The following is a 15,872-nucleotide window of genomic DNA, read 5'->3' as shown; positions in this document are numbered from 1 at the left end:
AGTGGCTATCTTTTGCTTGGCACAGCCCGATAGCTTTGTAAAGTCCAATTGCCACTCTAACTTTGTAGAACATCACTTGCTACGTTGACTCAGAACTTGTGTCCAATCACTTAAGCTGTCCAATATCTCCAAGATACGATAAAGGCTATCTCCTAATTCTCCTTGAAAAGATAAATATATCTTTCCACATGCGTGACCTAACCAAATGTGACACACCCCGACCTGGAAAGGTCAAAGCATGCTGGCCATCACCGTGAGGTGACGTAACCATATGGGTAAGTGATGCAAAAAGTGAATAAAATTAAAACTAATTATACTAAATGATAAAAGGGAAAGAGTACGCATTCATGGGACGAACCCACTATAATTATTCAGAGCGTAATAGATAATGAGACTACATAATAGTAGTCAAAGTAGTTAAAGTACACTTAACACAACAGTGATAAGTTCGTACGTCTAAACAAAAGAGAAAGTCAGAACCGCCGGGATTCCTCGAGTGCCACAAAGAGTACAACTATCTAGGTCCTGGAGGGGCGAAAAACAAAGTTGAGTGGGTCAACAAAACAATGCTTATATGAAATCCTTTATTTTTTAATATACTAACCCCTCGCCGTAAAACAAGTATAGTTTCCTTGAAACGTACTACGTAAGTGTGTGACCAATAAATCAACAGCATTATAGTAGTACAATAATCAGAATTATGCCAAATCATGATGTATCAAATGCCACAATAATATAATCATGTGATAATCAAGTATAGCTAAGTGCTCATCCATATAAGCTGACATACAAGTTCGAACATATAATTTCTAACACGAACGGGACTGGGTGTAATCAATATGCTCTAGTACTACGATTACGTGAAGACTGGTGCAGAAGCACGGTCACATACAAGTCGGATTGCCTAATGCAATCTACCCAACAGGACTAGCACCTAACTTGGATCCAAAACGAGCGAACGGTGCGATGTGAACATACACATGAAGGACTGGCCCCGGCCCTAGGTCAAGTACTAACACCAGTGCAACAAGATGAGCATGTACAAATATGTATGAATGCCATGATAGTAATATCTCAACCATAAAGCAACAATTATCACAATTATATAGCAGTTATTAATTATTTGGTAATATATATATATGCAAAGTGAAGTAAATACGCATTTATAGAAACTATAAATATGTATAGGTATAAAACAACTGCCCCCTCATAAGTACGTCGCTGGGTCGTAACCCCCAAGCCTAGCTTGGCCTCGAACGTCCTCGGGATATGTTTCCCCTATATGTGAAATAACTAAAATATAATTAATTAAAGCACATACACGGAAACTTAAATAAAACACCCATAGTTTGCTCAAACCTAGGGTTTAAATATACCATTGTGACCTACTCAATGTCACGAACATCCCAAAATTTTCAAAAAATATTTTGGACGACTCACGCGCCGTCAAGGGCACGGCTAGACATGCCCCACGCCCAAGCCAATGCCTGATGTCCATCAGGAATATTCCGTTAAAAGCTAACAAACGTTAATGGCGTTACCTGACGCCGTCAGGAATATTCCATCAACTCTGACAGAATATTTTGTCACCTTTTCCGATTGCCTTCGTCGTCGCTGCCGTCCGCCGTTGTCTGCAACTCAATTTTTCGCCGAATTTCTGGAAAATTTTCAAACTCACTATTCTTCTTCATTTCTCAACCATTTTCGACGTACTATATATAGATTTGAAGCCAATGAAGGATCACGTTATACCTGTTTGGAGTCCAAAAAGTGGACGGAGGTCGTCAGAAAAAGCCTCGAAAGTTCCGGCCAAAAGTGAACTCTTTGAAACTTGGTCGTTTCACGTCAACCTTCTTCCAAAACAAGCCTAGGACCTTCAAAAAGTTGTGAAGAAGCCTTCCCAAGCTTCAAATCATCCTAACGCGTTCAAAAACACGTCGAACTCAGTGTGCCCGAGTTCGGACCTCACGAGTTAACGAGTCAAAACTCGTCTAAACTAGGTTTCAAGAACATGGTTGAGTTCGTGAATAGGAGGGGAGGACAATGATGTGATTTTTGGGTTCGATTCGTGAGCTTAGCAGCTCGTTTGAGGGTTTTGCAGAGAAGAGAGTATACGGGAGAGAGAGAAGGAAGAGAGAGAGAGAGAAAGTTCCTTTTTCTCTCTTCTGATTGGGGGACAGAAATGAGGGAGAGATGAGATTGGTGAGAGAGAGGAATGATGGAGGAGGGTGCACGGGATGGGCTAGGGAAAAGCTAAGGATAGGGTTTTAGATTTTCTACTGAAAAGAGTATCGAAAATCTATCCGGGATAGTGTTTTCACACTGATAAAAATTTACGTATACCTGTAACGACGTGTACAATTTAAATGCGATAGCGAGAAATAAAATAAAAGCGATAAGAATACGTCCATGCCACTTGCAGTAAGGGTATAACCGTCAATACACATACTCGGGGAGAAATTACATAGGAAAATTAAGGACGGGTCGTCGCAAAATGAATGCATCCTATTCCAACTAAAACTTCTATTTCTCCACCATTTTGGTCCAGGTGCAACCATGCATGCATAATAAATTGCATTTTATTTGCAACATAACCTGATCACTTAAGAGACCATTTTCTATCAAAAACCATTTGATAGACCTCATGACAAGATAGGAGCATGTGCCATTTGTCCTTCATGATTATCCTTGACTTTTCAGAATAAAAACCTAGGCTTATCACATCATCACCAAAAGTCAGGCCTATCTAGGCTTCTTCATGATCTATCCATGCATGCATTAATCTCATGAAATTAATCCATTTGTAGTTGCATTGCCGCTGGAGACTGTCAGCAAAACCTCAATTGCTCCAATCCACACACCCATATGCCATATATGCTAGACCAATTTGAATCGTACTGTTTGCTTCTAAGTTAGAGATATGATTTGCATCTCATTGCATCCCATTCATCTTTTACAAGATAATTCATCATTACAAAATAATTATTATGATAAAAAAAATCATAATATTATCCTTTGACAATAATAAAATTATCTTTATTTTTTATCCGACGGTATGGAGCTATACTTACTCAACAACCTTGATTGCACGGGCCGATGGTGCAATTTTGGTTCAAACAATAATATATAAGCAACTTGAAAAAAAAAACTACATATTCTTACTAATGCTCATGGCCTCACATAGCAAAAAAAAAAAAAAAATTAGTTACGCATATTCATAATTGAAATCAAAAGGAATTTTATTGAAATAGAAAAAGATTGAAAACACCTTGAATGTAACAGTCTCAAATTCGCCAAAAGCTTTAGTCAAAATCTCTCTCCAAAATCGCATAGAGAAACAATGACCGGCCAAAAAGCCTTATTTATACTATACAATTTAAATTCTTCTTAGAAAAGGTCTTCCAAAAAGTAAGAAACAAAAATAAGTTAAGAGAGCCAGAAGACCTAATCCCTATCTACAAAGGAGAATCTCCCAACAAAGAAAGCAGCCATGTTCAAAAGCCTTAGACAACTCCAAAACAGGCCCAAGATAACTCTTTCTAAAGCTTGAGATCTTATAAACATATTTCCAAACAGTTTGCTTCCGTTCCTCCATATTCCTTCTCCCAGCATTAAAACCCATAACAACACAGAATTAAGGTAAATGACTCCTAAATAAACGCAGCCTAAAACTGAGCAAACACGTGTCGAAAATCATGTATACTCCAAAGTATAGCAGACCCCAATAAAGATCCACTAGTAACTTTGTGGGCCCTACTTGGCTTCAATGTGAGTACAATAAGACCTCTCATCTTCAAGACTAACTTGTTCAACATATTTCCCCAGATCAGATATAAAGTGTTCATTCTAATTAAAATTTTGCTTCAATAACTTTCTCTATGTACTCCGATTTAGCCTTTTAGAAAATTAAGACTTAAAGAAACTATAATCTTAAATAAGATGAAGGATTCAAAGAGTTCACCTTTATCCCAAAAGAGGGAATTGAAAGGTACAAGCGGTTGCAACATTCGTCCAGAAGTTTGGTGGGTCTTTCAGTAGGGATTGTATTGAACCAGAGTTTCTTTTTAATATCCTTATTGAAGATGTAAATCTCTCTATTAGAATCTAATAAAATCCATCTCTTTGACATTAAATAAAATAAAAAAATTAAGTAGCACAAGTACGTTCACAAAATGTGACACAAGTGTTCATTGTTATGGCAACTAAAAAGACGTATTAAACATAAAAGATAATGTTGGAAATGGAGCTTGAGAATGGATATGTTTGGTTAGTTTAGGCTTGAGAAATGATTTCCTCACTCATGGAAAGCCTGGGGAAAAGTTGTCATTTTTATGATAACAATGTCATCATTGATGATTTAAAATGCCAATTACATCTCAAAAAGTAGTATTTCTTACCTAATTTTTGTGATAATAGAATTGGTTGGATTTTTTATTTTTATTTTTTAAGTTTTCAACCAATTACATTATTTACTTGGTGTACCGAACTGTATTTTCGACACATTGAAAAATATCTCATAATTTCTCATCATACCAAACAAGAGAATTTTACATTTCTATTTTTCAACATGAGAAATCATTTCTCATCAATTCCTTTCCGTATACTAAATGCAACCAAATAGTTCCAACTTGCAACTTCCAACTTCCAACTTCCAAATAATCATCCAACAATTTTTGTACGTACACGTATAGAGTACGCAAGGTGCCTTCCGATATTTGCAATGCAAACATAAATGTGATAGAAGTCTTAAGATTATACTTATATGTGTAAACAAAGTTAGTTGGAAGATAGAGGAGAAGGAGCAATCTGCAATAAAAAATGTGACGTGACGAGTTCATTTTTTATCACCACCTTCAAGTGTTGGTAATGCTCACCACTCTATTTATACGTCACCAACTGAATTACCAACCGTACCATACCAAAATTGTGCCAAAGAATTTGTACCATTGGTAATGGTACGATATTTGTACCATACCATACATTTTCGGTACGGTAATGATATTCAAAACAATTACCAGTGATATACCGTTCCGTACCACTCCTATCAATAGTATATCATTTATTTATTCATTTATATATGTAATTATGTATTATTATCATTATATATGCATTTCTATATTTTTTTTCTAGTCATTTATCCAAAACATCTTCTCACCCTCTAACCTTTACTTTCCCAATAAAAATACCTAAGCCTTCTCTGTTGTGACTTCATATTTTCACTCATCTTGCCATGGACTTCATCTCTGTTGCCCCCGTTCCGGCGATTCTCTCTCTTCGCAGTTCATCTCATCTTCTCCTTCATCAAATTGGGTTGTCTTTCTCCTTGTTTCGTATATCAAGTTAATTTTTGTACAATTTTAAAGAATGTAGAGATGGAATTTAGGAATGTAACATCTCACGTCGCTTAGGGGAGTGGATCCTCTAAGCTTTATATGTATATTCCCATCTCCATCTAGCACGAGGCATTTTGGGAGCTCATTGGCTTCAGGTTTCATCGGAACTCCGAAGTTAAGCGAGTTCGCCTGGGAGCAATCTCAAGATGGGTAACCCACTGGGAAGTTCTCATGTGAGTTCCAAGAACAAAACCGTGAGGGCGTGGTCGGGGCCCAAAACGGACATTATCATGCTACGACAGAGTCAAGCCTGGGATGTGGTGGGGGCCCGGGCCAGGATGTGACAATTTGGTATCAGAGCCAATCCCTAGCAGAAAGTGTGCCGACAAGGATGTCGGGACCCTAAGGGGGTGGATTGTAACATTTCACGTCGCCTAGGGAGTGGATCCTCTAAGCCTTATATGAATATTCTCATCTCTACCTAGCACGAGGCATTTTGGTAGTTCACTGGCTTCGGGTTCCATCGGAACTCCGAGTTAAGCGAGTTCGCGCAAGAGCAATCCTAGGATGGGTGACCCACTGAGAAGTTCTTGTGTGAGTTCCCAGAAACAAAACCGTGAGGGTGTGGTCGGGGCCCAAAGCAGACAATATCGTGCTACGGCGGAGTAGAGCCAGGGATGTGATGGGGGTCCGGGCCGGGATGTGACAAGGAATCTTTGTACTATTTTTTTTCAGCAAATCTTCCATCTATTTACTTCTTTTTCTTAAATGAATCTCTACAAAATTTTCATAATTAATTAAAAAAGTTTTAAAAACCCAAAGGGAGTGGCTAAAACACATTTGGGCCTTGAATTGGGTTGGAAAAAAAAACCAAAATTTGGCCCAAAAGAATGGCCCAAAACAAAATGGTAATTACCATTACCATACCATTCCAAACAAACTATTTGGCATGCTGAAATTCAGTATACCGAAAGTTTGGCACGAAAATGGTAATAGATTTTATCATACCAAAAATTTGGTATGGTAATTGGTACATGAGTATTGGTACTGTAATCGTACCAATACCACCTGTTGCTCCACACACATTAAGACCTGGATTGTCTGCCCTCCCCATCTCATACTCTTCCCATCCCCTCTTATTTCTGTGGTCACGATTATGCCACATCAACATTTTATATTCCCATTGCTTTTTGTCTTATTATTTCTATAAAAATTAATATAAAATGTTGACGTAACTTAACCGTGACCACAGAAATAAGAGAGGATGAGTAGAGTATGAAATGAGGAGGGCAGACAATCCAGGTTGCACACATTATCATTGTTTATGTTCATTTTTATTTCCCTTCACTACCCACCTACCCGAAGGAACCAACCTAATTATTGAATGAATTCAAACTCTCTCTCCCTCTCTCTCTCTCTCTCTCTCTCTCTCTCTCTCTCTTCATTAAATCTTCATGCTCCTCCTCACTCGCAGGTAGTTGTTCGTTATCTGCTCCAACCACAAGACATGGACACATGTAAAATTTTCTTAATTTATGATCTACTGTTTTTTTTTATTCTTCTGGGGTTTGAGGACTTAGCTAATAAGGTAGGATTTAACAGGAACAAAAAGGAAAGATGGAGATAGAGGCGGCAGGTGGTGGTCATAGTGGCGGCGGTGGAAGTGGAGGAGGAGCGTACTTGGTGTGGCAGGATCTAAGTGCGGTGCTTCCAAACTTCAGAAAGGAAGCACCCACAAAGTGGTTGCTCAATGGGCTGAGTGGGTTTGCTGAGCCTGGTAGGATCATGGCTATCATGGGTCCTTCTGGCTCTGGAAAATCAACACTTCTTGATACTTTAGCAGGTTCTCTCTCTCTCTCTCTCTCTCTCTCTCTCTCTCTCTCTCTCTCTCTCTCTCTTGTGATCTTTCATAGATGAGCACTGCACTGGTAGCACAAAATATGCCTGTGTTTCACTTATATGGTTTCATTCCATCATCCTTTGTAGTTTGTAGATAAAATCCAAACTTTTCACTTTTGGTATTTATTTATTAAAAAGGATGAACTTTTGTATCCAAAACTACTCCTATACCCAATTTATAGAAAACCCATGATTTTTTAGGAAAGACTATGGGGTTTGGTATGTAATTATACACGTTAATAATCGTTACACCACCCAAAAGTGATGTAATTTGGCCAAAATTAACTAGTTTTTTTTTTATTGCTAACTCCACTAGTTCTATTAAAAAAAAAGATTCTTTGTCAAAATGGTTTGGCTAGTTTTGGTAGTAAATGAGCTTTGAAGGAATTGTATTTATATATATCGTCTGGATGTTTAGAAATTGAGCAATCTAAGAAGAAAATATCTTGTTTGGTCACTTAATATTAGGTCTAATAGTATTCATGTTCACTTATAAGATCATTTTCAACCGTTGGGTTAAAACTTGAAATTTTAATCGCAAAAAAATTAGGCTTTAATCTAGAAATATTTTTTCTCCTCCAACTCTTCTAGGTTAAATTTTTAGCCCGAGATTAGTAAATGATGCATTTAGGATAATTTTTTTTCTTAAAGTAACTTTAAAAAAAATTATGTAGACTATTCTAATTTAATTTTATGAACCTTTTAACCGAAAAATATTTAGATTATGATAAATATTGAAAATCACTAAATCGACACCACGAAACTCGTGGAACACTGTAAAAGAATATGAACCACATAAAATAATTTTTTTAATTACTTTAGCCGTTAGATTTAAATTTGGACCATTAGATTTTTTTTATTTTTATTTTTACTGTTAGATTTGATTATATTAGATTTGGGTCGTTGGATTCAATGAATTTATAAAATATAAAACCAAAAAAATACACATATATGGTGGGTCAATCCCACTAACTCAAGGGGAATCCTAATCTAAATTTGCCCAGAAATAAGTATTAGGTTAAAACTCATATTTGCCCCAAGGGTTAGAGCAAGTTGAGGTGAGTTTAGAACCTAAAATTTGAGTTTTACTCCAAGAGTTGGAGATGGTCTAAGTGAGAGGTCTTAGGTTTGATTATAGTCAAAAGTGAATTTGATTCACATTATTGCTAGCACATTATGAAGCTTAGCCAACTTCCCCATCTTTTAGCATAGATAATATATATCGTTTGTTCAAAGAAAAAGAAAGAAGAAAATGCCCTTTTTAGTTGGAAACCATATCCCATCGCAATTCCCAAACCCATGGGATATACATATCCTATTGGAGTGCATTTTTGCTAACCACCTTTAGGTGGTGGTAATGCTCATCGCCTTATTGATTATTGTTAGATGAGTTTGATTTAATCTAGCTGTTAAATAAATTTCAAAATTTAAAATCATCTAACACCAATCAATTGGATGGTGAGCATTACGACCACTTAATGGCGGTGAGCGACAGTATGAGTGCATCATATCCTATCCTAGGCTGGACTTGGTTTGTACAGTCCAAGGTTGAAGTCTTGTCCCACATTTTTGTTACCCAATAAAGAGCCATCAATTGCACTTGAATGCAAACCAAACTTTGGCGACGAGTCTTTTGCTTCTTTTCTTTTCATATGACCATTTGGTATGGAGAAGGCAAATAGACAGAAAGATAAAATTGAATGCATGACTGGTTTTAAAGGCTTTTACTAGCAGCATGGGCACCTGGCATCTTATTTTTCCATTTTCATTGTTTCTTTTTAGCGATTTTTTAATTCAAACAAGGTCTAAAATTCCAATAAGGGGCAGAGATTTTTTAGTGTACTCAATACACGAGTTGGTACACTGTCTATTACTACAAGTAGACGAACAATGAAAAATATATCATCTCTCCGCTATGTCGCGTGGTGTAGTTAATGCAGTCTATAAAAAAGTTATTTTTTACTGAAATTGTGCTTGTTTATTTGACACAGGTAGACTATCAAGAAATGTGGTTATGACTGGAGATATTTTGTTTAATGGGAAGAAGAAAAGGCTTGCGTATGGCGCTGTTGTAAGTAAAGCTTTCTGTTTCCAGTTGCTCATATGAAAAATTAAAAAATTGAAATTCACATTGTAGTTTTTGATCTCATTGAGAGTTAAACTCAAGACCTCCCGCTTACTAAAACGGGTGCTCTAACCAACTAAACTACGAGAGCTGATTGCCCTTTGCTTTTATAGAAGACATAGTAATACTGTTCAACAGAATATTGTTGCCATTGTTTAAGAATATATATCATCTTAATCAAGGTTCTAAAAAATGCTAGGCGCTAGTTGAATTTAAGTAAATCTATTATATTTGGTGTAAATAAATATAGGTTTATACTTAAAATATATATAATTTCATTATAAACTACAAAATAGGATGACATATATTTATGAAGTATTGGAACATAATAAAAACATGGAGAACAAACATATAATGCGTGTTCATTTAAATATTCAACAAGTCTCTTACAATTTATTGAAAAAAAATAAAATGCAAATGAAAGTTATCTATTTTCTGTCTAAGTGAAACGCAATCTAGGCAGGTGCCTAGACAGGTCTGGACAGGCTAGACGGGTGCCTAGGCGGACTTAATTTTCAAACGCCTAGGCATTAATCGGGAGTGGCCAACTGTCTAGCGCCTAGGCGGGGCCTACGCGGCGCTAGGTGGGGATTTTTAGAACAGTGATCCTAATTCACTATAAACTGTGGAATTCCAGGCTTATGTTACACAAGAGGATGTACTGTTGGGAACACTCACAGTTAGAGAAACCATAACATACTCGGCTCACTTGCGGCTTCCGAGTACTTTTACTAAAGAAGAGGTTAAGAGCATTGTGGAAGGAACAATTATGGAAATGGGCCTCCTGGAATGTGCTGACCGATCAATTGGAAACTGGCACTTGAGAGGTATTAGTGGAGGTGAGAAGAAACGAGTAAGCATTGCACTTGAAATTCTAACAAAGCCTTGCGTATTATTTCTCGATGAACCTACCAGTGGCCTTGATAGTGCCTCGGCTTTCTTCGTTATTCAAACACTTCGAAGCATTGCTCGCGATGGAAGAACAGTTGTTTCATCTATTCACCAGCCAAGTAGTGAAGTATTTGCACTCTTTGACGACCTGTTCTTACTATCTGGTGGTGAAACTGTATATTTCGGAGAAGCAAAGACTGCTATTGATGTAAGAGAAGGAATCTTGGCACCCTATTCCGAGTATTTTAATATCTTCAGTGAATAAGTTATTTGAGCCCCATTTTTCTTTTCTTGTAACTAATGCTAATTCCATTTTGATTTTTGTAGTTTTTCGCTGAAGCAGGTGTCCCATGTCCCAGTCGAAGAAATCCTTCTGACCACTTTCTACGTTGCATAAATTCAGACTTTGACACTGTGACTGCCACACTGAAGGGATCTCAAAGAATTTGGGTGCATATTAATTCTTAACTCAGTTCTTTAATGCACGATAGGTGCAACGTGGTTATTCCATTTCATGTTTCCAAGTAAACGTCCAAAAACACTTCATTGACTTTTACGTACAAGAATACATATCATGTTACTGCAGAATTTATGTACTCCTGAAACTCGCTTGCTGACCATATCGCCTCGTAGTAGTTAATGCCTTTTGAGTTGTTGGATTTTGATTATTCATGAACATATGCTCTTGAGATCTTGACGCGTTACTCATGTCATTGATATTTTTGAGAAAATTTATGCATTGATCTCTTCTAATTATATTTAGTTAAAGTTACTCAGCTGCACCTATTAAATTTCTATCTTTCCTTAGCTGATTTCATTCCCCTCCCCCCACCCTTCTTTAGTTAATTATTTAGGGTGATGCTTTTCTCATAATAGTTGTATCTCTGTGTCTGAATTGGTAGGATGTACCAACATCAGCGGACCCTCTCATGAATTTGCCAACAGCAGAGATCAAAGCTAGGCTAGTCGAGAAATACAAGCGTTCAAAATATGCAAATAAAGCGAGAGCCAGGATGCAAGAAATAGCAGCAATTGTAACTTTTCCAACTTGAGCTCTTTAGTTCCATTTCTTTCTGAAGTATTTAAATAGGCATTGGTATATATGCATTGACTTGGTATCCCTGGAAACATATATGAAGTAGTCTATGTGTTGCAGGAAGGACATGTCATTGAAATGAAAAGTGGAAGCCAAGCAAGTTGGTGGAAGCAACTTTCAACCTTGCTGCGAAGGTCGTCTCTGAACATGTCTAGAGATGTGGGATATTACTGGTTAAGGATAATCATCTATATATTTTTATCAATATGTGTTGGTACCATCTATTTTGAAGTTGGCCACGGCTATAACGCAATCTTTGCCCGGGCAGCATGTGGTGCATTTATTAACGGCTTTATGACGTTTATGTCTATTGGAGGTTTCCCATCCTTCATAGAGGAAATGAAGGTAAGCTGATGCAACACAGATGTAAGTATTCATAGTGGCAGTGGTGAAATACCAAGACATTTCTGTTGAGTTAAAGGCTTTTCATGCCTTGTTTTCTTCTTGTAAACAGGTGTTTCATCGAGAAAGGCTCAATGGGCATTATGGAGTTTCGGTGTTCATCATTTCCAACTTCCTCTCTTCATTCCCATTCTTGGTTGCAGTTTCTCTTAGTACTGGGACTATTACTTACTATCTGGTGAAATTTCGGCCGGAGTTTTCACATTATGTGTACTTCTGTCTCGATATATATCTGAGCATTTCGGTGATAGAGAGCCTCATGATGGTTGTAGCTTCTCTGGTTCCCAATTTCCTAATGGGTATTATAACAGGAGCTGGAATCATGGTAAGAAGATACACTCAAATGTTTGATAAGCTTTCCTTTTCTCTTTTCCATCACGCCTATCCTTCCTAGTGTATCCTTCTCAATAAAATGGTTGTGCATGCAGGGCATCCTGATGATGACCTCGGGTTTCTTCCGCTTGTTGCCTGATCTTCCTAAGCCGTTTTGGCGCTACCCAATTTCATATATCGGTTATGGCTCATGGGCACTACAGGTAAATCATAGTGAATCATCTATCTTTATAACACAAGTTGTCACAATGATTATGATAAATGTAAAATCAGATGGTATTGATATGTATTGTAATTCGATATGCAGGGTTCCTATAAGAACGATTTGATTGGCCTTGAGTTCGAGCCCATGACACCCGGTGAGCCAAAACTTACGGGCGAGTATATCATCCGACATATATTTGGGATACCAATAGACCACTCCAAGTGGTGGGACTTGGCTGCTGTTTTTGCCATTCTTATAATTTACCGGGTTCTTTTCTTCCTAATTCTCAAGTTCAAGGAGAGTGCGTTGCCAGTGTTTCAGTCACTCTACGCAAAAAGAACGCTGCACCGTCTCGATAAGAGGCCGTCCTTCAGGAAACTACCCTCCATTTCTTCCAAGAGACACCAGGCTCTCCACTCTCTGTCTTCTCAAGAGGGCCTCAACTCTCCACTGCACTAGAACTGGCATTGCAGTACTCATGAGAGTTTTGTAAGGAACAACTCCTATTCAACTATTACAGTGTAATCTCTCTCCATGCTGTTTATGTAATTAGTCACTCTTGCTCTGAAAAAAAATCAGATAAAAAAGTAGGGAGTTTCTATATGTATATTATCATGGAATAACGCAATACCAAGGTCGTTAGCTGGTTTATTGTAGTTTCTTTTGCCAAATTTAAATCCAGTTTCTCTGATCTCATATATGGGATTCATCAATCATTACACTTTTTAAAGTAAAATTGTTTAGACGTCACATGCTGCAGTCTGAACCTAACATTTTGCAAACATTATTATGATTTCCTTCCGTCAGTTTTTAGGTTATTTTAGACAGTTTTGTGTTTATATCTAATGTGTAGTTTCTATTTTCCGATAATGATAAAGAAAATGAAAAGTTCATGTGATTATGTTTGTACGGGGAAGATACGGGTACAAGTGGGTTCCTCTTATGGTTTGGCTCAATTCGGGTCGGTTCGGTTTTGGGTCCAAATCACAAACCAAACTGCACACTTTGGTTTGCCTAAATTTCAAAACCAAAGCATAGGGACAAAAACCCAATGTAATCAGTTCACTAACATTGAGATTCGGTTTAGTTCGGTTTGCGGTTTAACATGTATCAACTACCGAATGAAAAGTTCAGAGCTATGTCAAAAGTAAATATTAGAAAAAAGGGTAAACTTGATATAAGTTCAATTTTGTGAGTCATTATTGGATTTAGCCCAATTTAGTAATGCTCGATAGATCAATTTTTATAACTAATTATCCACTTGCATACAAAGAGCATTACATTACGGAAGCTCAAGCGCCATGCCATAGGTCTTCTCAAGAGGAACTTTCCACACTCCACTGCGCAATGAGTCATGAGCCATGATGGCTTTATAAACAACTATTACATCTAATGGTTCTAATTAAAAAAAAAAAGGCTCTAAATAATTTAAAGTTAAGACAATTGTAATTAAACTAAGAGGTGATTTGTCAATAATGTGGAAATAAACTAACATGAATCTCAATTAATTAAAAGATTTTAATAAAAGAGTCACATTGCAAATAGAGCCTCCGTCTTCCTAAACGTCATTGTGACAAATTCTAGGCTTGTATTCCATATAGCATGTCTTGGGTTCTATTATTGGCACTAGTGAATCACACGATGATGGTCAAAGGAGGGTGAAATGTCTCTGTGAGTCTTCCCGGCCCCCGAAAGGATGAACTGCCATGACGAAGTCACTAGCTAATCTCCTTTTTCATAAAAAATAAAAAATAAAATCAAATGGAGAATTACACCATTGTTCATGAAAGCTTTCACAAATAAAGAAATTAAGATCATACCTTAAGGGTATGTTGAAAGATGAAATAATGGTAGGACAACTTAGATGATAGAAGAAGGATTACCGTTTGGACCCAAAATATTGGGCATGGGCCGAATATAACTATGGGCTTGTCACATACCGAAGATCTTCGGCAATGTCTTATGTTTCTAAAATTTGGACAAAGTCCAGCCAAAGGTAGGATGGTCGAATCCTAAGAGGTGAAGGACTCTTAGGGAGTCAAGTTGAAATGATTCGGTTGAGTCCTAATACGAGTGAAATTGTTTTAAACATTAGGATGAACATTGATAATATTCATAATATTCCAAGAATAAAGGTTCAAGATCAAGAGTGAATTGAATACAAAAAGGAACTGGGTTTAGAGTCCTAGTTCCAATGGGAGTGGCCGAGCTTTATGCAGATATCAGGTTTATCTGATAGAGTTTGGATCAAGGAATGTCGAAGAGGTACAATCCATGTGGGACTCTACTTTGGCATGAAGTGATCAACACAAAAATTATTACTCCTATAAATAGAAGAGGTTCTGGAACATTCAGAGGATCTTCAACTCAACAATCAAAATTGCGTTGCATAAATTCTCGCTCTACGCGGAACCCTCTCAAACCTTTGATAAAACACTAACTTGCCTAACTTCGTCAACACATCTTCAATTTGGATTAACAACACTGTGTTGACAACTGGCGACATCTTCAGTTTGAATTAGCAACACTGAAGCAGTAGAGTCAGGGGATCGAGGAGCACATTTAGTTTGGAGTAGCAGCATTGCTTCAAGTTTGCTCAACTATCTATTCAAGTCTCTGTCAGCGAGTTGGGATGTCACTAGGTTACAATTTTCAGCACATTGAAAGTAGAATGTGAAATCCCACTCTTGGATTTCACTATTGTAAATTACGTATTATGTATTAGTGAGATTTTATATTATTTTTAGGCATTTATGTGAGTTATAAAAAAAAAGAGAAATATTAGAATCTGCCAAATGGCAATGGGAGAGAGGGAAAAAAGGAGAGAAAAGAGGGAGAGAAAGGGACCAATCAGAAGGAGGGAAATGAGGAAGGAGAGGGAGCACCGGATCCCTTAACCCGCATGACTCGATTTCTGGCGACTTTTTCGTCGCCTTTTTCCATCAGTTTCTAATGATTTAGAACCACCCATCACCACCACAAGACACCCCGACCTCCCCTCTTAAATTCCCACCCAAATTTGACACGGTTTTACCCTTGTTTTTCGATGAACTACTTTTACCAGTTCGTGAGTCCCGTGGTGGCGATCCGCAGTTTTTGAAGGTTATTCCCTCAACCACCACCACCAATAGACTCCCCCCAAACCCAGGAACAAGACTCAAACAAGTTTGGGGGCGGTGGAGCAGCAGAGAAGACGAATCAAAGTGCACCCTTTATAGGGTTTCCAACATATTGAAGGAATTTCAAGCCACTTTCTAGTCGAATTGGACTTCGGCCTAGGTATAAAACTTACTCCTTTCTTCACGATCTTCATTTTGGTGTAATTTGAGAATTTTTGGAGTTAGGTGAATTTTTCCGGCGAGTTAGGGTGATCGGCCCCCTCATGCGGCGATGCGTGGCTCGAGAAACCACTTGATCCTTTTAGGCTACATTTGATACCTCAGTTCCATATATGACACCCGATTAGTGACATTTTGTCATTTGAACCTAGTTTCATTAAGGAAGACCATTTGACCATTGTAGCAAATGATGATCTGATCGTTGGATAATCACCAAACTTTAGTATGTTCTTGTATGTAATATTTAAGA

At 37.6% G+C, this 15,872-nt stretch overlaps 1 protein-coding gene across 2 annotated transcripts; it reads left to right on the top strand.

Annotated features, from left to right (window-relative positions):
- Nucleotides 1–6,644: 6,644 nt before the first annotated feature.
- Nucleotides 6,645–12,980, top strand: LOC103448270 (ABC transporter G family member 15-like). 2 transcript variants are annotated; one of them, XM_029088798.2, is made up of 10 exons: nucleotides 6,645–6,850; nucleotides 6,936–7,176; nucleotides 9,224–9,303; nucleotides 9,995–10,456; nucleotides 10,576–10,698; nucleotides 11,151–11,282; nucleotides 11,405–11,689; nucleotides 11,799–12,071; nucleotides 12,175–12,282; nucleotides 12,387–12,980. In XM_029088798.2, exons 2-10 carry the CDS (start codon nucleotides 6,951–6,953, stop codon nucleotides 12,741–12,743), a joined length of 2,046 nt encoding a protein of 681 aa, XP_028944631.1. In that variant the 5' UTR covers nucleotides 6,645–6,850; nucleotides 6,936–6,950; the 3' UTR covers nucleotides 12,744–12,980. The 2 variants fall into 2 exon arrangements, with proteins under 2 accessions (XP_028944631.1, XP_070663847.1); XM_070807746.1 differs by having other exon boundaries at nucleotides 6,679–6,807.
- Nucleotides 12,981–15,872: the final 2,892 nt, after the last annotated feature.

Source organism: Malus domestica, chromosome 11 (assembly GCF_042453785.1).
Source record: "Malus domestica chromosome 11, GDT2T_hap1".
NCBI lineage: Eukaryota > Viridiplantae > Streptophyta > Magnoliopsida > Rosales > Rosaceae > Malus > Malus domestica.
This window is presented reverse-complemented; position numbering and strand designations above follow the sequence as displayed.

Excerpts from the sequence above, each read along its gene's own strand:
- LOC103448270 (XM_070807746.1), top strand. The coding sequence starts at position 6,718 with ATGAATTCAAACTCTCTCTCCCTCTCTCTCTCTCTCTCTCTCTCTCTC. Across the intron at positions 9,304-9,994 it reads GGCTTGCGTATGGCGCTGTT|GCTTATGTTACACAAGAGGA; the intron begins GTAAGTAAAGCT and ends GTGGAATTCCAG. Across the intron at positions 11,690-11,798 it reads CCTTCATAGAGGAAATGAAG|GTGTTTCATCGAGAAAGGCT; the intron begins GTAAGCTGATGC and ends TCTTGTAAACAG.